The sequence below is a fragment of the Orycteropus afer genome, unplaced genomic scaffold (genome assembly GCF_000298275.1).
Source record: "Orycteropus afer afer isolate SDZICR_OR568_19922 unplaced genomic scaffold, OryAfe1.0 scaffold00017, whole genome shotgun sequence".
Lineage (NCBI taxonomy): Eukaryota > Metazoa > Chordata > Mammalia > Tubulidentata > Orycteropodidae > Orycteropus > Orycteropus afer.
This window is the reverse complement of record NW_006921604.1, coordinates 11,660,953-11,685,276: the sequence shown is the minus strand read 5'-3', so window position 1 is coordinate 11,685,276 and position 24,324 is coordinate 11,660,953. Positions and strand designations below refer to the sequence as shown.

Here is a 24,324-nt window from a genome sequence, read left to right as displayed (position 1 = left end):
ACAGATGAGAAACCAAAGCACTTACAGGAACTAGGAGGGTGACTTTAACAGAAAGAGTTAAAGAAATAAATATGTATTTATTTGAATAAATAATGACACAAAGGTGGGACTTAAGCCTGCAAGATTTTTGCAAGAGAAATAAAGTGTTTTGAGACAAAAGTACCTACCATTAGGACATTTAAAACCAGAAAAGAAAACATCCTGTTTGCCACTCTTAGTGGAGTTATGTTCCCTCTGTAAAGACTGTTTGTTACCTGAGGGTAATTACGGGTGAAAATACTGCACCTAAACACACTCTGTACAAGGTTTTAATCTCATTTGGTCCTCATAGCAGTCTTCTGTGGTGTAGGTATTTTTATTCACATTTTGCAGGTAGAAGACTTGAGAGTTAAGGAACTTTGCTCATTGGCCCAGTACGCCATTAACAGCAAGTAGTGGACCTGGAGTTTGAACTCTATGTTCTCTGGCTCCCTTCTATTCCTACCCTATCCTACTGATTCTCATAAAACTCAGATGTGAGGTGAAGGAAGAGGGAGAACAAGTATCAGAAGTAATCTGCAGACTAAGATCATCAGATGACGTTAAAATGTAGCATACGTTTTCCCAAAAGGATTTATTTATAACTGTGATCAGGTTTCATGGTTGACCTTCAAAAGTTTAGTACATAAGGTAAGGTAGAAGGTAGCTGAATGTTTGAATGAAAACTAATAGAAAATTATATCACTTTTTGGGAGCCCTGGTAGCATAATGCCTAAGGCACTTGACTTCAAACCCACCAGCCACTCCTCGGAAAGAAGGTGGGGCAATCTACTTCGTAGTGATACTTGCCTCGGGAACCAAAGGGGAGGGGTCGCTATGAGTTGCGTCTGACTCGATGGCACAGAACAACAACAATGTGACAGTAATTATATCATTGGTATTGTGTATTTGCAAAGTGAAAATAAATAGAAAATGGTGCTAGGCCATACAAGTAATAAAAACAATTAAATGAGAAATAATTTTTTCTTTACATTTAATGCTTAGCTTAAAGAAAAGCAAAATTTTAAAGTGACAAAGTAGATGGGAGGTTTTTCTGCAGTTTCTCAAAAGAATTTGTTAAAAGTTGGCCATTCCATAATGCACTGCTCTCAGGTATCATTACAATCAGGGTTAGATTTGAGGTTTAAAAAAAAAATTGGAACAGAGTAAAGAGAAGAGAGACTCTCTCAGGATAAGTAAGGAGGAGTTGGGATTGATGAGGGCAACAACAACAGTAAAAGCAAGGAAATAGTGCCTCTAGTGTAGTTTCCTGGAGTGCCGCGGGGCACTGGAGGTTCAGGATGTGTCTAATGGCCATGTAGGGAGGAAAGGAAATTACTCTGAAGGACCAGAGTAAGATAAGTCTGCATATAATGGCTGTCATTTCTAAAATGTTTGCAAGATTGTAATCTATACCTCAGGAAGTATGCCTTTGGGAACCCCAAAGCCATATTTTTCCCTCCAGGGGAGGCCAGGTTTCAGTTAAACATAAGAGGGGAAGGAAGAAGTGTCCTGGAAAAAGGTTATGCATTTGGAAGAGTTTGTTTATGATAAATCCATGAAGGAAGAGCAGAGGATGGGGTGATGGGGCAGACATCTCCATTGTCGTAATACTACTCATTTTAGTGTGTTTTAGAAATCTTACATCCTACTCCCGATTCAGTAACTGGCTCTGTCCTCAGGGAGGACAGGTTGTCACAACTGCCTCACATATTGATTGCCTGGCAAGTCTAGTGCATTTTAAAAGATACCACAAAGGCATTTCAGTTCATTCAATAAAGTTAATTTAGAGGGACAATCTGTTTTAAATCTTGGGAAGGGTTCTGTTTGAAGGAAATAAATAGACAGCTCTGTTCATAGCTGCAAAGCATTATAAAATGTTAAGAACTAGGGCCACAAATCATGGTGGCCAAAGTGTTGACGTTAGAGGAAAGAGCCCCTTATTCAGAGTTGCCTTACAGGACACCTCTTAGAGAACGAGGAGACAGTAAGTCACTGAGGACAGTGAGTCACTGAACAACTTGAGGGTGTGCTGGAGAGTCTCTTTCTGCCTCCCTCCATCCCCATTACTTCCTTCCCCTTAAAACACACACATGCACACACACTGTGCCACTCATGTGCTCCCTCACTGAGGCTTTCTCCCTGGTTTTTACAGAACACTGCGACTGAACTCCAAGCACATATGTTTGTCAAAGGAATGAATGCAACCCAAGAAAGCACTAGTATTATAAATTGAGTGTTAACAAAAAAGCCTCTTGGGTTATAGATACTCTAAAATAGCCTCAAAGCGTATATGCCATAATTTTGAACATACACTTTTTCACATTTTTGGTCAACCTTCTCTCAAGGTAATAAATGAAAATTTACATCTGTTTTCCTTGCCAAACCTACTGATTCATCACCTTAATTTATCTGGGCAGCAGAAAGGCCTTGAGAAAGGGCTTCAGGAAACTGCCAGAAAAGGTGGTTATTATAGTAGAAAAAGAGAGGAATGAAAGAAGAGAAAGGGCCAGTGATGGTCAGAAAGGGAAAGGCCAGCCCTGAAAAGGAATTTAGAGAGGGTTCTCGGAGAAGAAGGCAGCTTTTACTTAATGGAAAATTATGATGAAGGGAGAAAGGAAAAAGATGTATTGTCTTTACAGAGTCCCATCTGGATACAAAAAGTACTCAAGTGGGCTAAATAATCCACAGAGAATTTGTAAGAGTTTTCTAGATCTTCCCAGATTTCCTAGCCCCCGACCCCCAGCCATTATTTTTAAATCAAATTTTTTATTAAGTAATATATTCAAATATGCTTATTGTCATTTTAAAGAAATAGCAAAACTGAAAGGAAAAAATTTGTCATAATATATTACCCACAGTATATTTCCTTTTAAAAAGACATTCATTGAGGAGATAAACACACACAGACATATACACACACAAAAACCATTAATGCTCAGTGAAGAATTAAAAAGTGCATATATATTCTTTTAACCTGTTCACTATACACATATTTTTAGGTTAGCTATATATAAGTTTTTAAAATCTTTTAATTATATAGTAATAATATACTTATTGTAACATTTTTTAAAAATAAAAGTATAGGGAAAATAAAAATCCCCTACAGATATGCTGCTAACATTTTGATATATTCTTTTATACTTATTTCTTTCTCTGCATTTTTACATACTTGTTGTATTGCGTGTGCCAGTTTTTAAGCATAGTTAACACACAATAATCAGAGAGCCTAATTGGAAGATGATGTTAAGAGGAGCTTGGGGACATCCAGTACACAGGGTGTTTATTAATTAAAAATAGTAGATACCTTAGGTCTTTTTAAAATGCAGGACATGATCAGTCCACTTCCTTAGTAATAAGCACATGTTTCTGTTTCTTTATGTGGCACAGTTTAAGGAGAGGAAAAGAGTTTTGTTTGGTAGTTAAATCAGTTACCATCAAAAGTTTAGCACTGTAAGCAAATGCTGGAACAAAACACACTCATTTTTGCTTTAAGGAGTCATCAACCAAGGTGAGAAAATTCTTCTAAATTCTGGAGTAAAGGTTGTGATGTCAGAAACCCTTGTGTACCAGGAAATGGGCTTAGAATCAAGCAAGGTTGGAAGTGCTGGACTGTCCACATCAACCCCTAGTCATGGAATTGAGCTAGGAATACAAACTAACTGGCTTTCTGAGTTTGAGGTCCAAACTGCACAAGGAAAAACTACTGGTCCTTTTATTCCGTGACTTCTCTATTTTTCAGTTGTTTGTTTTGATCATCTCTGATTTATCTGGAGTAGATCTTTAAGTTTGTTTTTTTTTTTTTTTTGCCTGCAAAAATAGCATATAGGACCTATAATTTCAAGCTTATATGAAGCTAGAAACTTCCTGTGTTGTCTTCGCATATCAGATACAACCTGGCTGAGTGAGAATATGTGAGTCACAACTCTCCCTACTAGATCTTAAGCTGCGGTTTAGTTGTACTCTAATACTTAATATTATACAGAAGTCTGAGGCCCCTGATTCTTACTCCTTTGTAGGTAATCCATTTTTAATGTATGGGTGCTTGTAAGACTTATTATTATTATTGTGCATCAAAAAATCTTGCCAGGATGAGCCTGTGTGGGTCTCTTCACTGATTTCCCTGTAATGCAGTGAGCCCCTTCAGCCTACATTCTCAGCCCAAGAAAATTTTCTTTTCCTTTACCATTGTTTCAGTTGTACTTGTTTCTATGTCAGAAATACCTTGCTCTCTGAGATAAGATCTTCTCCATACCAATCTGCAGTGGTTAAGGTATTTGGCTGCTAACCATAAAATGTTGGTGGTTGGAACTCTCCAGTCGCTCTGCAGGAGGAAGATAAGACAGTCTGCTTATTACAAAAAACACACTGCCATCAAGTCAGATCCGACTCATAGCGACCCCTTCTTGGGTTTCTGAGGTGGTATCACTACGGAAGTAGATTGCCCAGTCTTCCTTCCGCAGTGTGGCTGGTGGGTTTGAACCTCCAGCCTTCTGGTTAACACTCAAATGGCTTAGGCACTATGCCACCAGCACTCCTTAGAAATCCTGTGGGGCAGTTCTACTCTGTCGTATAGGGTTGCTATGAATTGGAATTGACTCGATGGCTTTGGGTTTGGTTTTTATATCCAAAATCCCCTCCCTCATTTCAACTCTTGGCCCTTCTTTGCTTTCTGAGAAAGGGACTCACGTTTTTGTTGTTCACAGTTTCAACTCCAATATTTACTGCTCTCAGTGAAGATAAAGATTCTACTAATGCGTTTTTATTTCCTTGAATTTTCCTTTCATATTAATCTCTTCTCTCTGTATGAGTTTTGTTTCTATTCCATAGAGACTGTGTCTTACATTTTAATGGTTTTCCAAAATGTATTCTAAAGCAGATAATTTTCAAGGTTCTTCCTCTGAGCCTTCAAGTCAATGTTTCATTCCTTTCAGAGGTCACTCATTTTAGGTGCCCCTTGGGGTTTCCCCAGATGAGAAGGAAAACTAGGCCCCACCTTCAGGTTTCTTCATTCTTCTTGGGAGTCATTTGCTCCTAGACTCTGGAAGTCACTCCTCCCTGCCAGTTTGGCCGTCCTTGTCTTGTTCTAGCTGTTTGGAGACTTGGGATTCTTGATTATTGTTACCTGTGAGTGAATGCCAGATGGCTAGAGCCAGCCTAACAGCATGTCTGCCTTCCTCTGCTCTTGGCTTGCTCTCATTTTATTATTGGATAATATTATAAATATTATAATATAAATATATATCAAATGAAATAAGCACACCCGAACCTCCTGACTTAAAATGACATGCCCCTTCTGTCTTACATGAGTCCCACCCCTGTCCTTTAGACTTCCCTGGGATTCTTCCAGAGTACTGCTCTGGGCAGACTCCTGTCGCAAGTTCTTTGTAATGACTTAGCAAGGTTATGTTCTGGTTAACTAGTGCCACTCTGACAGGAATATACCACAAATGAGATGGCCTTAACAAACAGGAGTTTATTCTCTTACAGTTCTGAAGGCTAGAAGTCTGAGTTCAAAGTGCCCGGCTCTAGGGGCTGGGTGAAAGCCCCTCGACCTTGGGCTTCAGCTCTGCCTCTTGCTCCCAGCCCACTGAAGCTGGAGGCTTTCTTCACTCAGGCACCTACTGGCTGCTGAGGCTAACAAGCCCAGGGTCGACAAATAAACTGACACAGTCCGGATGTTACCAAACTACACAGCAGGCCATTAATTCAAGTCCATTCTAAGTCCCAGGATCTGCAGAGCATGGCAGGCTGCTGAACAATGACACGGCTACATGGCAGGGTCTAAGCGTGCCATAGGCTGGAGACCATACCCAAAGCTGCTGCTTATTACGGGAAGCAGCCCACATACCCAAAGCAGCTACTCAGCTGCTCCAGTAGATTCCACCATGGAGTTAATTACCAATCTCACCATGGGGAATAACTACATCCAGCTGTCCAGTTGACACATAGACTTAATCACCATGGGTTAGCACCTTCTCTCCCATTTCTACCTCCCCCCAAGAGTGATCTTTTAGAACCGAAGTTCTATGATATAAAAGCACCTAAACACAGATGTATAGACAATAAATAATAAACTCTAAATGGTGGTGTTGTGCCTAAGGCATTTGACTGCTAACCAGAAGGCTGACAGTTCAAACCCATCATCCACTCCTCGGAAGGAAGGTTGGGCAATCTACTTCTCTAGAGATACTGCCTTGGAAACCCAAGGAGGGGTTGCTGTGAGTCGGGACCAAGTCCCCAGCAGTGATTTTTTTTTTTTTTAAATGATCATCACCTCTGGGAATGTGAGTCTTTTACCTTTCTGTACTATTCTCTTTTTTCTCTATGAGTTTAATAATAAAAATTATAGTAAAATAATTCAAACATTTAAAGATAGTAGTAGACATATGAGAAAGAATTTTTTTTTTCTCATCATCATCATGTAACAATCAGATTTTTATTGAAACCTACTGTCTACAAGACACATACACATGCCAAGCACTCAGCACAGAAATAGACTGTGTTGACTACACAGAACTGCTGTGGTTGAGGGCAGCCTGTCAGGTTCGCTGAGTACTACATACCCTTCCACAAATGCAGGTTGTTGCTGATAATGATAAGTCGATCAGAGGTCTGCAGTCATCAAGACTACAGTGGAGATGAATAGGGAGAAATTGGGGCCACCTCATTCTATTCATGCCAACTGCAGAGATACCAAGAACATATGTATTTGGGGGGGGGAAACACCTTTCACCTATGGCATTACAGTGTATACACTTTGCTGAAGGTGGGCATTTGAATATAAGTCAAAGTCCATTTTTTTGCTTGTTTAGCTGGTGTTTTATCATATCAACTGTAACTTAACCTGTAGGCCAGCAGCTTGAATTGAGAAATCATTTTGTTAGTGATATATGTGTTGTAATGGGAATTTCCCTGTATACCAGAGTTATCTCCAAAATATCCCCCATGTATTCAGACCAACTGGTCTTTAGGCATGTTCTACATATGTAAACTCAGAATTACATGAAAAGAAATGTTGAGGAGAATAAGTAAGGAAAAACTCACTTTCATTAAAATTCCTGAATGAAGTTTCTTGCTGTTTCCACAAAATTATGAGCCGTAATGTCATCAGCAGAGTAGTGGGCCAATGGCATGCCTGCTTTACACATTTGTCCAAGCCAGAATGAAGAAACATAGGATTAGCTGTCTCTCTGATTAAGTTGTGGTCCAACATATCCACTTAAACCTGTGTCCCAAGTCCCCAGAGGTGAATCACACGCATGGAGTCCTGGTGTTTGTTATGAGGGCAGGTCAGTGATTCCTGCCACTGCATACTAATGGCCAGGAAGAGGTTAGGGAGCAGGCCATCACTGAGCAGCTCCTGCTGGAGCTCTGTGCCATTTTCTGCTAACAAAACCCTTGTGCATGTTTGCTTCCAGCCAACTGGAAAAATGCTTGCAGACAGCCGGCTTGTTGAGCCCCTGGTCTACATGGAGCGCCTGGAACTCATCCGGAATGGCTGCAGAGATGAAGCTCTGAAGAATCTCTCACACACACCTGTTTCCAAGTTTGTTCTGGACCGAATATTTGTCTGTGACAAGCACAAGATCCTTTTCTGCCAGACTCCCAAAGTGGGCAACACTCAGTGGAAGAAAGTGCTGATTGTTTTAAATGGTGCGTGCAGTCCTGTGAATGTCTGTGTGGAACTTGGTGGGGTGGGTGAAGGAAGATGGCAGAGAAACTTGAGGAGGGAATAGTTTCTTTGAAAGGATTGGTAGCCTTAAAGACATTCTTTTTTTTTTTTTTTTTCCTCATATCAGTCCTTTACTTTAAAAGTTGATGACATTAATTTAGATGCTGATTGTTTTTGAAAGGGCAACACAGTCAACTGCAGGATCTATTTCATTTCCACATTAGGATCCTCATCTCAGGCAGTTTGCCCCACCCCCACTCATCCTTCTCTTTCCCATCAGATTTATTACACTGATTCTTATTAGTCACTAGATCTGTCCTCTATTAGCCAAGGCCAGACTTACTTAGCCACAAGGAACTTGCCACTCACAGTTGCCCATTCTCTCCAGTGCCTGGGAGGGGAACCCTGCCATCTGGGCCTCGGGTATCAAGCTATAGCCATCACAGTTCTTCATTTTCACACTAAGTTTTCTTACCCAGTTGGAAATGAATTGTCTCCATTTTACACTAAGCATCTGTACTCAGAGATTTTATTTGCTTCCTTCAGGAGATCTGTTACTTACTTAAAAGCAAATGAGATCATTGAAAAGTAACTTGTTGTTAGGTGCCATCAAGTTGTCTCCAACTCATAGTGAACCTGTGCACAACAGAACAAAACACTGCCTGGTCCTGTGCCAGCCTCACAATCCTTACTATACCTGAGCACATTGTTGCAGCCACTGTGTCTGTCCATCTTGTTGAGGGCCTTCCCCTTCTTCGTTGACCCTCCACTTTACCAAGCATGATATCTTTCTCCAGGAAATGGTTTTTTCTGACAACATGACCAAAGTGGTGGTGGTGGTGTTATGTGCTGTTGAGTTGGAACCGACTCATAGCGACCTCTCCTTGGATTTCCGAGGCAGTATCACTATGGAAGTAGATTGCCCAACCTTCCTTCTGAGGAGTGGCTGGTGGGTTTGAACCGCCAGCCTCTGGTTAGCAGTCAAGTGCCTTAGGCACTATGCTACCAGAGCTCCTATGATCAAAGTCCATGAGTTGAAGTTTGGCCATTCTCGCTTCCAAGGAGCATTCCGGCTGCACTTCTTCGAGAACAGATTTGTTGAGTCCTTTTAGCAGACCATGGTACTCTTAACATTCTTCAACACCACAACTCAAAAGCATCAACTCTTCTTCGGTCTTTCTTATTCATTGTCCAGTTCTTACATGCATAAGAGGCAATTGAAAATACCATGGCTTGGGTTAGGTGCACCTTTATCTTCAAGGAGACATCTTTGGTCTTCATCACTTGAAAGAGGTCTTTTGCAGCAGATTTGCCCAATGCAATACATTGTCTGATGTCTTGCTGCTGCTTCCATTGGTGTTGATTGCAGAAGCAAGTAATACGAAATCCTTGACAACTTCAATCTTTTCTCCATCCACCATGAAGCTGTTTATTGGACCAGTTGTGAGGATTTTTGTTTTCTTTATATTGAGTTGTAATCCATACTGCAGACTGTAGTCTTAAATCTACATCAGTAAGTGCTTCAAGTCATCCTCACTTTTAGCAAGCAAGTTGTGTCAACTGCGTATCACTGGTTGTTAATGAGTCTTCCTCCGATCCTGATGTCATGTTGTTCTTCATATAATCCAGCTTCTTGGATTCTTTGCTCAGCATACAAGTTGAATAAGAATGGTGAAAGGATACAACCCTGAGGCAGTCTCTTTGTGATTTTGAACCATGCAATATCCCCTTGTTCTGTTCAAACAACAGCCTCCTGATCTATGTACAGGTTCCTCATGAGTACAATCAAGTGTTCTGGATTTCCTATTCTTCTCAATGTTATCCATAATTTGTTATGATCCACACAATTGAATGCTTTTGCATAGTTCATAAAACATAAGTAAACATCTTTCTGGTATACTTTGCTTTCAGCTAAGACCCATCTGACATCAGCAATGATATCCCTTGTTTCACATCCTCTTCTGAATCCAGCTTGCATTTCTGGAAGCTCTCTGTCAATATGCAACCATTTTTGAATTATCTTCAGTGAGATTTTATTTGTGTGTGATATTAATGATATTGTTTGATAATTTCCACATTCTGTGGGATCACCTTTCTTTGGAATGGGTACAAATATGGATCTCTTCCAGTTAGTTGGCTAGATAGCGGTCTTCCAAATCTTTTGGCACAACCAAGTGAGTGCCTTCAGTGGGGCATCTGTTTGTTGAAACATCTCAGTGGGTATTCTGTCAAATCCTGGATTCTTGTTCTTCACCAATTCCTTCAGTACAGCTTTGACTTCTTCCTTCAATACCATTGGTTCTTGATCATATGCCACCTCCTGAAATGGATGAACATCGACCAATTCTTTTTTGTACAGTGACTCCGTGTATTCCTTCCATCGTCTTTTGATGCTTCCTGCATCATTCAGTATTTTGTGCATAGAATCTTTCAGTATTACAACTTGAGGCTTAAATATTTTCCTCAGTTCTTTCAGCTTGAGAAATGCCAAACATGTTCTTCCCTTTTGGTTTTCTAACTCCAGGTCTTTGCACATTTCATTATAGTAATTGGCTTTGTCTTCTAGAGCTACTCTTTGAAATCTTCTGTTTAGCTCTTTTATCTTGTTATTTTTTCCATTTGCTTTAGCTACTCTCTGCTGAAGGGAAAGTTTCAGAGTCTCTTCTGACATCCATTTTGGTCTTTTCTTCCTTTCTTGTCTTTTTAATGACCTCTTGCTCTCTTCATGGATGATGTTCTTGATATCATCCCACAATTCCTCTGGTTTTTGGTGACTGGTGTTCAGTGCATCAAATCTAATGGTCTCTAAATTCAGGAGGGATATTATCAAGGTCATATTTTGGCTCTTGAGGAGTTGTTTTAATCGTCTTCCACTTCAACTTGAACATGCATGTGACCAGTTGATGGTCTTTTCCACAGTCATCTCCTGGCCTCGTTTTGGCCGAAGATACTGAACTTTTCCAACGCCTCTTGCCACAGATATAGTCAGTCAGATTCCTGTGTATTCCGTCTGGTGAAGTCCATGTGTATAGTCATTGCTTATGTTGTTGAAAAGGTATTTGCAATGAATAAGTCATTGGTCTTGCAAAATTCTATCATGTGATCTCCAGTATAATTTCTATCTCCAAGGTCATATTTTCCAACTACTGGTAACTCTTCTTTGTTTCCAACTTTTGCATTCTAGTCACCAGTGATAATCAACATGTCTTGATTGAATGTTTGGTCAATTTCAGACTGGAGAAGTTGATAAAAATCTTCAATTTCCTCATCTTTGGCTTTTGTGGTTGGTGCGTGAATTTGAATAATAGTAGTATTAACTGGTCTTCCTTGTAGGCGTATGGATGTTATCCTATCACTGACAGTGTTGTACTTCAGGACAGATCTTAAAACAGTCTTTGTAATGATGAATGCCACACCATTCCTCTTGTCATTCCTGGCATAGTAGACCATATGGCTTTCTGATTCAAAATGGCCAAAACTGGTCCATTTCAGCTTGGTAATGCCTAGGATATCAATCTTTATGCGTTCCATTTCATTTTTGACAACTTCCAATTTTCCTAGATTCATACTTTGTACATTCCATGTTCCAGTTATCAATGGATGTTTGCATCTGTTTCTACTCATTTTTAGTCTTGCCATATCAGCCAGTGGAGGTCCCGAAAGCTTTACTCTATCCGTATCGTTAAGGTCATCGTTACTCTGAGGAGTCAGCTCTCCCCAGTCCTGTTTTGAGTACCTTCTGACCTGATGGGCTCATCTTCTGGCACTATATTGGACAGTGTTTCAGGACTATTCTTAAAGTTTTCCAGTAATACATCAGACAGTGTTTCACTGCTGTTCATAAGATTTTCACTGTCCAGTTGTTTGAGAAGTGGATAGCCTTTTCCTTCTTCCGAGTCTGTCTTAGTTGGGAAGCTCTGCTGAAACCTGCCCACCATGGGTAACCCTGCTGGCATCTTGTAACACAGTGACATGCCTCCAGCCTCATAGCAACACGCAAGCCACCACAGAATGACAAACTGACACACAAGTTCATCTCCCTTAGTTATTCCGCAGTCCTTGAGCCTCAGCCCACCTACCTTAGGCCCCTGCCTTAATATATAGAGCCAAACCCACATGAAAAGCAGCCTCCAAGCCTTGGCGCCGCCTACCTCAGCTCCCAGCCTTAATATAGAGCCACACCCAAGTGAAAAGCAGCCTCCAAGCCCCGGACCTGCCTACCTCAGGCCCCAACCTTAATAAAGAGCAGCCCCCACCCCCAGGCCCACCTGCCTCAGGCCCTGGCCTTAATATAGAGCCACCCCAAAATGAAAAGCACCCTCCAGTCCGTGGGCCCACCTACCTCAGGCCCCAGCCTTAATAAAGAGCTACCCCCAAGTGAAAAGCAGCCTCCAAACCCCAGACCCTGAAAAATGACTACATGCACTATTTTTCCATTACTCACTGCTTTTTTCAGACACCATGTTTGTTTAAATTTCAGTTACTTTGAACAAATACAAGATCATTATGGCCTCTGTCTGTTAAATTCAGCTTCAAGAGGAACATGGTTCAAATTGACAACAGTGGACCAGGAGGCCCTTTGGTTTTCTGCCTCCAGGCACCATTACTGAGGTTTTCAGAGTTGGTGGACATTTGGCCTTTTTACAGGTTGGTCGGAGAAGAAAAGAGAAATAACTCATCTTCAGGTTTATAATTAATGTGCAAAGCATATTACATTGGTGCCTTCTTGAGTAATTTGGCAGTATGTTAGTTTTTTTAAAAAATGGAGAATGAGGTTACAAATCAAGTTTAAGATATGGAATATATAAAAATGTCTCACAAGTCTGCACCACAGTATGAAACATCATACTTTAAGGAAGAAGTGAACACTTACTTATGTCAAGTCATACAATAGAAGGACTGGTTCTGGTCGCTATCTTCAATTGTCCCTAGATGCACCCGGGCAGTTCAGATGCAAATCTTCAGAACTTGTTCTTCTAGAATCCCCTTGAGAGTAAGGTTTCATCTCACTTGTTTTTACAGCCACCCCTACAGAGTTTAGCAAAGAGTTCCTGTATTTCTACTGCTCACTTAATCAATGTGGTTAGGTTCCAAAGACTGGGGTGTCACATTAAAATCAGCTTTACATGAAAGTGGAAGATGGCTACATCATTACATAACTGCCAGATTATATCACTATATAACTGCCAAACTGCTGAGGATTGTGGCCCAGCCAAGTTGACACACAGTCTGAATTATCACAGCCAGCATTACTCTCAGCTCACGTCTCAGTGTTTGTTACTGCCAGACTTCTATTACTAATGCACAAAATAGTCAGATGGTAGATTTTTTTTTTTTTTTTACTATTGTCATAAATGCAAAATGTCAGATAATTAGGTAGTCAATAAGTGAGAAGTAGGTAGTGTACTGGTACTTAGGAAATCTTTTTAGAAGGAATGAATAAAGCAGAGAGAGCTGTGAGCACTGCTTAAATAGCCGAGCAGAGATTTTGCCCTGCCAGAACTACAAGTTTGTTGACAGGATCAACACAAAGATGGATGGTAGGGTTTGCAGAGGCTTGGCTAAAGCTGCCTCCACATAATGACAATTTATTTCCATTTGTGTAAGTTTAAAAAAGAGTGGAAAACCTGCCTAACCTGGCAACCATAGGGTAGATCCCACCCACATTCCAGTCATTAGCCTGGACCCTGGTGCTTTGGCTTCGATGGATAAATGGTGGATTTGTATACTGGCCTGCCTTCTCTTTAGAGACTCCTTGTCCTCTGTTAAATCCTGTTTCAAATATATCACAGAGCTCCCAGAACATTAGCCAGGTTTTTCCAGCATCAAAAGCCCTTACTGCCTGCTAGTCAATGTGGGATGCTGTGAGGCGGTCTCCGAACCACCCTAGTTTTAGGGAGCTCTGCTGGGGGAGCTCAGCCTGTCAGTAGCAGTGGTGACCATGATGGTGCCGGGCATTAAGTAGTATGGTTAGCAGTCTTGTTCCTCTGGCATTTCCTCCCAGTTTCGGAGTAGGGTAAAGACGGTGATTGTAGAAATTTGGCTTGCATGTAGTCATCTTTCTTTAGTGGCAGATTTAACCCAGTTAAGGTGCATTGCCAGAGGCAGACTTTGCCAATATTTCTGCCTTTTGTTCCCTCACCCATATTGCTCCCCCTAACTTACCTATCTCCTCAAATTGGCTTATGGAGTACCAAAAGCTTTTCTTCTTCATCTTACCCTGCCAGGAAGAAGGAGATGGACTTCAAACACCTAAAGGTGAATGTTGAAGATGGATTTGCCTCCCATGCCTGTGGGGAACATGAGGTCTAAGTTAAAAAGAGATGGGATGTCTTTCTTTAAGGGTAGTACTGAAGTTGTCAACCGTCTCTTTTTAACTTTCCAGGAGCATTTCCTTCTATTGATGAGATCCCTGAAAATGTGGTCCATGATCATGAAAAGAATGGCCTCCCCCGCCTGTCTTCCTTCAACGATGCAGAGATTCAGAAACGGTAAAAGCAGGTTTCACAAAGCCGCGGGGGAACTTTAAAACCAGAGAAGATATTTTGGTAAAGCCCAGGGCTAAGCTCCGGACTTGCCATGTGGCCCATATTACTCCTAGGATTCCTGGGGCTGTAGGTCTGTGCTGGTGAGAGGCAGCTGAAAGTATACCCAATGACAGACAGTACACTGAAATTCTCAAGTCCTTGTGAGAACTTCAGAACTCCTCCTTCAGACCTATCTTTACCCACGCAGCCCATTAAAATGAAAATTACATCAATTAAGTATGTACTTGTAAGTGGTTACTTTTACTCTGCTTTGTTTTTGTTAAGTTTTGTTTTAAAAATGATTTGTGAATTGAAAAGTTCTCCTCCTTAGCTGTGAAATGGCCCAGTAGAGCAAATTTAAAATGAAGACTGTACAAGCAGCTAATAAATACCATGTCACCTACTGAGCTTTGAGCTCCCTTGCTTTTCATCCACTGGCTTTTTGTTGCTTCTGACAACAAAATTCAGTGAATTCAGTCTTTCCAACTTTTACAAAACCCTGCAAATGCAGATGTTACATATCAGGTCAGAGATTCTGCTCTGTGAACCCCTAAGCACTGATCTCATGGAGTTTTTGTGAGGTTAAATTAAGACAGGCAAAGCATGGAAAGCTGTTTCTAGAATGCAATGAGCATCCTGTAAATACAGTGATGATGATGTTCTTGCTATTGTCTTATCACTATAAGCTGTTCACACCACTACCACTACTGGCAACCCACTAGGACCATCTTTTCCTGGCGGCTGCAGTGTGAAGCCTCTCTCTTCATTTTCTCTTACCCTGACTCCCTCTTCCTCCGGCAATTTTGAACTGAATTTTTAAAGATACACCTTTAAAGTAACTTTTTCTGGCCTCGGCTGTTCCTAACTCAGAGTACCTTCTCTTACAGTTTTCTTCCCAGGAGCAAAACCTTTAAACATTCGTGGCATTTAAAAATATTCAATTAAATAAAAAACAGGTTAAGTAGAGTTCTTCGCAGTGGCTGCCCCCTAGGATGGATACTGTGGCCTTGGACAAGTTCAGATTTCTGAGCCTCTATTTCCTCACCTGTTAAATGGGTTAAAACAGGACTTGCTTCCTAAGGTGGTTGAGTTGATTAAATAAGAAAAGTATGTGAAAAGCACTTAGGGCAGTGATTGGCATGAGTGAGGGTGCAAGAAATGCCAGCTGTCACAGTTCTTCACTGTTTTCACCCTTATAACAGTTACCACCAGGGCAGCTAGTTAACTATGTATTTGTTTTTTATTTTTCCTTAGATTGAAAACGTACTTCAAGTTTTTTATTGTAAGAGATCCCTTTGAAAGACTTATTTCTGCGTTTAAGGATAAGTTTGTTCACAATCCTCGGTTTGAACCTTGGTACAGGCATGAGATTGCCCCTGGCATCATCAGGAAATACAGGAGGAATCGAACGGAGACCCGGGGGATCCAGTTTGAAGATTTTGTACGTTACCTGGGTGATCCAAACCATAGATGGTTAGATCTTCAGTTTGGAGACCACATCATTCACTGGGTGACATATGTAGAACTCTGCGCACCCTGCGAGATAAAGTACAGTGTGATTGGACACCATGAGACCCTGGAGGACGATGCGCCATATATCTTAAAAGAAGCTGGGATAGACCATCTTGTGTCCTACCCAACCATTCCTCCAGGCATTACTGTGTATAATAAAACCAAGGTGGAGCACTACTTTCTGGGTATAAGCAAACGAGATATCCGGCGCCTGTATGCACGTTTTGAAGGGGACTTTAAGCTCTTTGGGTATCAGAAACCAGATTTTTTGCTAAACTAATGCCTAGGACCTGTGAATTCAAGTATCTTTGTTAGACCAGAGGCTAACCAGGTGGAGATCTGAACACAGAAATGACACTTTCTCAATGACACTCCTTCTTAAGACTCCCACAGTTTCCCATGTACTTGTTAGCACCTTGGCTTATGAAGTGGGACTCTGACTGTTACCACCAAGGTTGGGCATAAGGCACTGAAGGGCCCCCACCCCACCCCTACTGATGTCAGTAGGATGCCATTACCTTTGCTCTCCTCAAAGAAAGAAAAAAGACTAAAAGTATGCCGTCTAATGAACTGGGAGTAAAAATTACAGTGTTAGAAGTCATTTCACCCACTTGTTAGAGAGGTGGGCTCACCCTAGAGTGATCCATAGTGGTCAGGAGGTGGCCTTGTCTGTCACAGGTAGATTGCAGCCATGGCACTCGGCACTTCCAGGAGGAATGGAGAAGTTAATGGAGTACAGAAATTGCTGGACTAACACAGGATCAGATTTTAATAATAAAATTATACCTCTGGCTTTCATTTTGGCGCTGCTATTATAATCACAAAGGGAAACTGAATTTTCCATGTGATTATTTTTTCTTCTGAATTTCAGTAATGACCAAAGGGCAGTTTCAGGCAGTACATCTTTTCAGAATACAGATCTGTATAATGCTTGTTTATATATTTCTGAAACTCTGCCTGCCAAGCAGTTATCTCGTTCAGCCCAAGAGATACAGTTTTGCAAAGTGAGGGTGTTGTATTTCCACCTGAGAAAAGGAACATCTTTGAGGGCCTGAAAGGGAATGTGGCATGACGGCACAAAGGCCTGGTTGGTTGTGGAAGCTGAGACCTGCCGTGGATTTGGGCACATCTGTCCTGATTGTTATGCAGCTTCTTATCTTAGCCTGCCCCAGTCTGGATGGGGCAACAAAGGAGTTCTCTCCACTCTCAGGAACTCCTCTGGGGCCAGAGGCAAGCGTGAATAGCATGCCGGCATTACAGTATTCAGTATAGTTTACACATTTCAGTTTCCTTCATCTCAGCCAAATATACACCACTGGATCCATTTCTTACAATGCCACCATCCTGGACTAAATTGCTAAAAGTTGGGCAATTGAGTTCACCAGCAATAAAATCCTGGGCTGACACAGCCTCCAGTAACTTCCAGACACTGAGCTAGGCCCCAGTGAGGAGTAAGCTACTGGTACCATTTCAGCAGCAGTTTCACAGTGAGGGCCCTTGAGGTAGGGGCCAGTTTCTTTGTGAAGAGCCCCATGTTCTTAACCTTAAATGGTGCAGCTGATCCAGGGCTGGGGAGAGTGAGCTGAGCTGCCCTTCCAGGCAGCCTCAGCCTTTTTCTCCAAGTGGCAGTGGAAAGAAAGCTTCCAGAATTTGTAAATGTGAAAGTAAAACAAAATTAAAAATATGTGCCAAACCTAATGTGCTGCAACTCCAGAGGAAGGTGCTTATAGCTGCACAGGACCCCAAAGCCTCGAGACAGTGACCTGCACGGGAGGACTGCTGGTGGCAAGGCAGCAGAAACGAGGCGAGGCCCCAGGTGACAGCATCCATCAAGCAGCAGTTAGTGTCACAGCCCTTAGGCCTCAACTGACACCTAGAGGATGTAAAATGAGTTATTTTTATATAAAGTTTAGCAAAGTCTTGTTAAATCATTTCAGACCTAATGAGATGATTGATTACCTCTTTCCTATTTGAAATGTAACAGTGTGGATAATGTATGTGAATTTAAGGCCTTAATGTTAGTCCTAATTAAAAAAGAAAAAAAAAAAAAAAAAACAGCATTTCCTCTCAAAAACAGACGTGTGACCACCTGTTTTTTGTTCTTTTCATCTCTCTGCTTTTTTGTAAAGGAGCTCTAGTGGCACTGTGGTTAAAGCATTGGGCTCCTAACCAAAAAGTCAGCAGTTCAAACCCACCAGCCACTCCATGGGAGAAAGATGAGCTGATCTGCTTCCATAAAGATTTTACAGCCTTGGAATCCCTATGAGGCAGTTCTGCTCTGTCCTAGAGGGTCGGTATGAGTTGGAATTGACTAGACAACACGGGGGTTGTTTTTTTGTTTGGTTTTCTTTTTCATGAAAGAAAATCTGGCATTTGGGTCATTTCCCTATTATGTTTTTCCAAATGAATAGAAATTGCTATTTGCTATTCAGATATATCCTAGATATCTCACAGTATGTCCTGAACTAGGAGCACCCCAACCACCACCCAAGCTTCCTGCAGTCCCTGGCTACACCTGGTCACTGGATAGCAGCCTCCTGCAATTATGCAGACCCTCCCTACACCCCTACACCGAGGTCCTGTCATTCCTTCTGAATCTTCAAAGTCCACTTCCTCCCTTTCAGTCCTTAAATCAGATGCCCATTCTGTCTCTTGTCCCCTGAGCCACTGCCACACCCACTGTCTAGTCCCCTCCAATGCATTCTCTACACTGCAACCAGAGAGCTTTACATTGGCAAACTTGGCATCTAGCAACTGCTCCTGAGTAAAAGCCCTTCCGATGTCCTTCCTGGCAGCCCTGTTGCTGTTGTCTCTCTGCCTTTGCTCAAGATATCCCCTTGCCTGACAGACCCTGCTCATGTCCTCCTTGAGTGTAACTCCCTTAAACCTGGACCCAGGCATGCTCTGAGAAGCCAGCCCTTCCCTTAGCATTAGGCCCTCTCTGCTGAACCCTTGGGTGCCATGGTGGGGGCTAGAGGAGAAACCCATTTCCAGGTGGATACAGGAGAAGGGGGAGACACACCTGGCTGGGGCAGCCTGAGAGAGCACCCCATGGGAAATCTCTTCAAGGTGAGAACTCAGAAATAGTATTAACTGTTGATTTGAAAGAAACAAGGAGAAACTGCCTCTGTATTAGTTTCCCACGGCTGCTGTAACAAAATAGCACAAAATGAGTGGCTTATCGGAACACAAGTTTATTGTGTCAGTCCTGGGGGCTAGACATCCAAAATCATGATATCAGACGTGTTTATTCCTTCTGAGGCTTTGAGGGAAAATGTTCCATCCAGGCATTCCTTGGCTTGCAGCTGCAGTGTCCCATAGCATCCTTCCTCTGTGTATCTCTTTTATAAAGACACCACTGATAGGATTAAGCTGCACTCTACTGTGGTAAGACCACATGTTAATTGATAACACCTTCAAAGACCTTATTACCAAATAAGGTCATGTTGACAGATACTGGGTTGAAAATTTCAGTATGTTTCTGGGAGACATAATTCAAGCCATAGCAGCCTTCAAGAAGTGGTTTTAAGGTAGAAATGCTGGGGCTTCTCCATTTTCCTCAAACTGCAATCTCTGCCCCATTTCCTGTCAGCAGTTGACTTTGTCTCCTCCAGAGAAAATAGAAGCCATGAGATGAACACGTCGTTAGCATCCTGGCATTAAATCTATGAACTTTCTGTAACCACATGCCTATTTTCTGCCTTCCATTTAGTCTAGTCTGAAAGGGGACTTTCCTCCCTGTCTCCCACCTTTACTCTGTCTTTCCTCCCCTCCTGCTCCATGAATTATCCTCTATTCTTTCTGACCCTAGCTCTTACCTCTCCAACCTGGCTCTTTACCAATCAGCATTTGAACATGTCAGCACTCTTTTGACACTCCTCCTAACCCAGATGGAGTACTGTCCTGTCTATAGTTCTCATTTCCCCAAAACTCCTTAAAAATGTAGTTTGCCCTCACTGTTTACATTTCTTCATCTCCCACACACTTCTTAATCCACTACATCCTCACTTCTGCCCATTCCATTTTAACTGAATTAAAAAAAAAAACCTCTGCCATCAAGTTGATGCAACTCATGGCAACCCCTCCTTGGGCTTCCGAGGCGGTATCTCAACGGAAGTAGATTGTGCAATCTTCCATCCAAGGAGTGGCTGGTGGGTTTGAACCACCAGCCTTCTGGTTAGCAGTCAGCCTTAGGCAGTAACCCACCAGAGCTCCTCTAACTGAATTACTCAAGGTAATTACTTCCTTGCTACTAAAATTATTGGATGTTTTTAGGCCCTATCTTACCACATCCTAAGGAGCTCTGGTAGCACAGTGCCTAAGGCATCTGACTGCTAACCAGATGGTTGCTGGTTCAAACCTACCAGCCACTCCACAGAAGCAAGAATGGGCAATCTACTTCCATAAAGATTTACCATCTTGGAAACCCAATGGGAGTTGTTACCAGTTGGAATCGACTCAACTGCTGTGGGTTTGGGTTTTTTTTTTTTTTTTTTTTAACCACATCCCTCAAGAGCATCCACTCTGCTGAACATTCCTTTTTTCACTTTTAATTTTAAGATAATTGTAGATTCACATGCAATTTTAAGAAATAATACAGACCGATTCAATATACCCTTAACTTGCTTTCTCCCAGTGGGGGACATCTTACATAACTAGTACAATATCAAAGTCAGGGAATTTACATCAATATAATTCACCAATCTTATTCACCTCTTAGTAAATTTCATATATGCCCTTTTGTGTGTGTCTTCTTAGTTCTTGGCAATTTTGGTGGCGTAGTGCCAAAGGCATTTGACTGCTAACCAGAAGGCTGGCGGATCAAACCCACCAGCCACTCATTGGAAGGAAAATTGGGCAATCTACCTCCATAGAGATACCGTCTTGGAAACCCAAGGAGGGGTCCTATGAGTTGAATCAATGATGGCAGTGAGTACCCTTTTCTAGCCACAGCACCTCCCTCCTCTGCCCCCATCCTTGGCAACCATTAATCTGTTCTCTATATCTATAATTTAATTATTTCTAGAATGTAACATAAAAGGAATTATACATCATGTAATCTATAGAGATTGGCATTTTTCATTCAGAATATTCCTTTGATACTCATCCAAATTGTTGTGTATATTGATTGTTCCTTTCTTTCTCATTGCTGTGTATTCCATAATATAAGGAGATCTGATAGTGCAGTGATTAAAATATTCAGCTGCTAACCAAAAGGTTGGTGGTTCAAACCCACCAGCTGCTCTGTGGGACAAAGATGAAGCATTCTGCTTCCATAAAAATTTACAACTTTGGAAACTATGGGAGACCACACTTCTACTCTGTTGTATAGGGTTGTTGTGAGTCAAAATCAACGCAATGGCAGTTGTTTTGGGGTTTGAAATTCCATAATATAGATGTACTACAGTTTTTTAACTTCAAACCTGTTGAGAAACTTACAGGTTATTTCCAGTTTGGGGCCAGTATGAATACATCTGCTGTAAACATTTGTTTAAAGGTTTTTCTGTGAGCATAAGTTTCATTTTTCTGGGATAAATATCCAAGAGTACAAATGGTGGGTCATATGGTATATGATTAGTGTCATAGTCCTCTGTGCTGCTATAACAGAAATACCACATGGATAGTTTTAACAAACAAGACTTCATTCTCTTACAGTGTAGGAGGCTACAAGTCCAAACTCAGAGTTCCAGCTCTAGGGGCTGGATAAAGTCTCCTCAACCTTGGGCTTCATTCAGCTCTGCTTCTTGTTCTAGGCCCACTGGAGCTGGAGGCGTCTTCTGACTCACGCAGCTGAGGCTTATGAACCTAAGGTCAGCAGGTAAAATGGCACAATCCCAAGATTAGCAGACAACAGGGCAGGCCACTGGTTCAAGTCCAGAAACTAGAGATGAAGACTCAGCCAAATGCAGGATCCAGGTATGCCAAAAAACTAGAGACCTTTCCCAAAGCTCTTCCATATATAATGGAAGCAGGCCACACTCTGAAGGCAACTTTCCTTCAACTACTTAGCTGCTCACAGCAGATTCCACCATGGTGGTGATTACAGTTACATCATGTTCAGAATAATTACATCCAGCTGCCAGGCTACTTAAAACCACAGCCCAGCCAAGTTGGCACACAAACTTAACTACCACAATTAGTTTTATAAGATACTGCCAAACTATTTTCTGGAGTGGTTGTATCATACTATATTCCAGCTAATAACATATGAGTGATCCAGTTACTCATTATCCTTGCCAAATTTCATTGTATCATCTTTTTTTTCTTTTTAGACATCCTGATAAGTGTGTAGTGATATCTCATTAGGTTTTAATTAGCATTTACCTATGACTAATGATGCTGAACATCTTTTCATATGCTTATTTGGTATCTGTATATCTCTTCTAGAGTCCCTATGAGTGGGAATTAACTCAATGGCAATGGTTTTTGAATCCTCTACAGTGAAATGTCTGTTTATGTCTTTTGCCCATTTTCTATTTGAAAATGCTTGTTATTTTACTATTGAATTTTGAGAGTTCCTTATATATTTTAGACACAAGTCCTTTGTTAGATATGTTGTTTGGAAATATTTTCCCATAGTCTATAGCTTATCTGTCTTTTCACAGGGTCCTTCTCAGAGCAAAAGTTTTTAATTTTGATGAGGTCATAGTTTTATCAATTCACATTGTCCTTTTTGTGTCCACTCTAAAATTTCTTTGTCTAGCCCTAAATCCCAAAGATTTTTCTCCTGTTTTTTTTTTTTTTTACTAATAGTTTTATAGTTTTACATTTTATATTTATGTTAATGATTCATTTTCAGTTAATTTTGGTATAATATATGCAGTCTAGGTCAAGGTTCTGTTTTTTATTTTGCCTACAAATGTCCCGTTGCTCCAGTACCAATTGTTGAAAAGCAATCTTTGCTTCACTGAATTGCTTTTCTACCTCTGTCCACATGCAAGTAAACAGTCCTAAAGTTCTTTCTAAATGATTCTACAGCCTGAATTACTTATTTCCTTCCTTACCCCCATGCCAATATCCTTTTCAATTTAATGGGAATTACCTTGAGGCCATGGAAAAAAAGGCTTGGATTAGAATACCATACCCATAATCTATGTTTTCCTTAAGGCTGAGCCACTTTAATAACCCTTTCAAGACCAAATTATTTTCTACTTAGAATTTTTTATTGCAACATGTGTTTTCAGTAATGGAAGGTATTTTGAATGAAATGATGAAAATTTTTTTGAGGTAATAGGGAGTCTGATAAATTAATGGGACACATATGTCCCAAGGGGTCTCCAGTGCCAGAGTTGATGGAATGAAGTCCATTTCTTCAAATTCATGCAGTTATACAGGCCCCCACAAGATAGCAGCATGCACTAAAAGTGGTATTGCAGCTTTCTACTAACCCCTAAACCAAACCCACTGCCATCAGTTGATTCTTATTCATAGTGACCTCCATTGGGTTTCCAAAGTAGTAAATCTTTATGGAAGTAGGTTGCCTCATCTTCCTCCTGTGGAGCAGCTTGTGGGTTTGAACCACCAACCATCTGGTTAGCAGTGGTTAGACACTGTGCCACCAAAGATCCTTTACTAAACCCCAGAGATGGAAAATGTAGGTGAGCACTGTATGTCCCATGGATCACGAAAAGGTAAAGTGAGCAATCTTAATGTAGCATAACATCTCAGTGTGGTAGGCAGTATTATTATTCCTAGTGGAAAAAACAAACAAACAAAAAAAAACCTAAGAAATATGTTGTTGTTGTTGTTAGGTAACATCGAGTTGTCTTGACTCATAGCAGCCCTATGTACAACAGAACAAAATACTGCCCGGTCCTGTGGCAGTCACAATCCTTGCTATACCTGAGCCCATCGTTGCAGCCACTGTGTCAATACACCTTGTTGAGGGCCTTCCCCTTTTTCATTGATCCTCCACTTTACCAACCATTCCTTCTCCAGAATGGTCTCTTTTGACAACATGACCAAAGTAGGTTAGAGGAAGTCTGGCTACTCTTGCTTCCAAGGAGCATTCCAGCTATACTTCTTCCAGGACAGATTTGTTAGTTCTTCTGGCAGTCCATGGTACTTCATCACCACCAATAGGTAAGTAAGTAATCATATGCCAAGATAGTGAAAGAACCAAAATGGAATGTTCTACCAGGCACATCTAGATAGCTGAACTACACATACCCTGTACCACCCAGGAGACTCTGATGTGAACCCCTTGATAGGCAATGAGTACACATGCTTCTTATTTTCATAATTATACTTACATTACAATTACATTGAGAAAACATGTTGATGTCCAAGTAAGTAAAATTCTGTCATCATTAAAGCTGAACTATGAATGAGGAATAAAGAATAATGGTATAAAAGCGCTTCACCACAGCCAACGCCACAGGCTGCTGCTATTTATTACACCTGGCCCTTGGCAGACAATTTTTGAAAAGCAGGGGCGGACTTTACAGGATGCAGAGTATAAAAATAAACTGTAGGAAACATTCAAACAGTCTGTAACAAGGATGCACAGAGAACAAGAGATTATTTGGATTTCTGTATAAAGTGATCATCACTCATCCTGTAAGCCCCTAGTTTGTTGCAAAAGTGGAAACA

The 24,324-nt window shown here is 41.2% G+C and overlaps 1 protein-coding gene across 1 annotated transcript in view; it reads left to right on the top strand.

Annotated features, from left to right (window-relative positions):
* Positions 1-16,012, top strand: part of CHST10 (carbohydrate sulfotransferase 10) — a 38,197-nt gene extending 22,185 nt beyond the window's left edge. Inside the window, 3 exon segments of the mRNA XM_042783526.1 lie at positions 7,440-7,674; positions 14,079-14,184; positions 15,475-16,012. Of these exon segments, the coding sequence (XP_042639460.1) occupies positions 7,440-7,674; positions 14,079-14,184; positions 15,475-16,012 (879 nt within the window).
* The last annotated feature ends 8,312 nt before the right edge of the window (positions 16,013-24,324 follow it).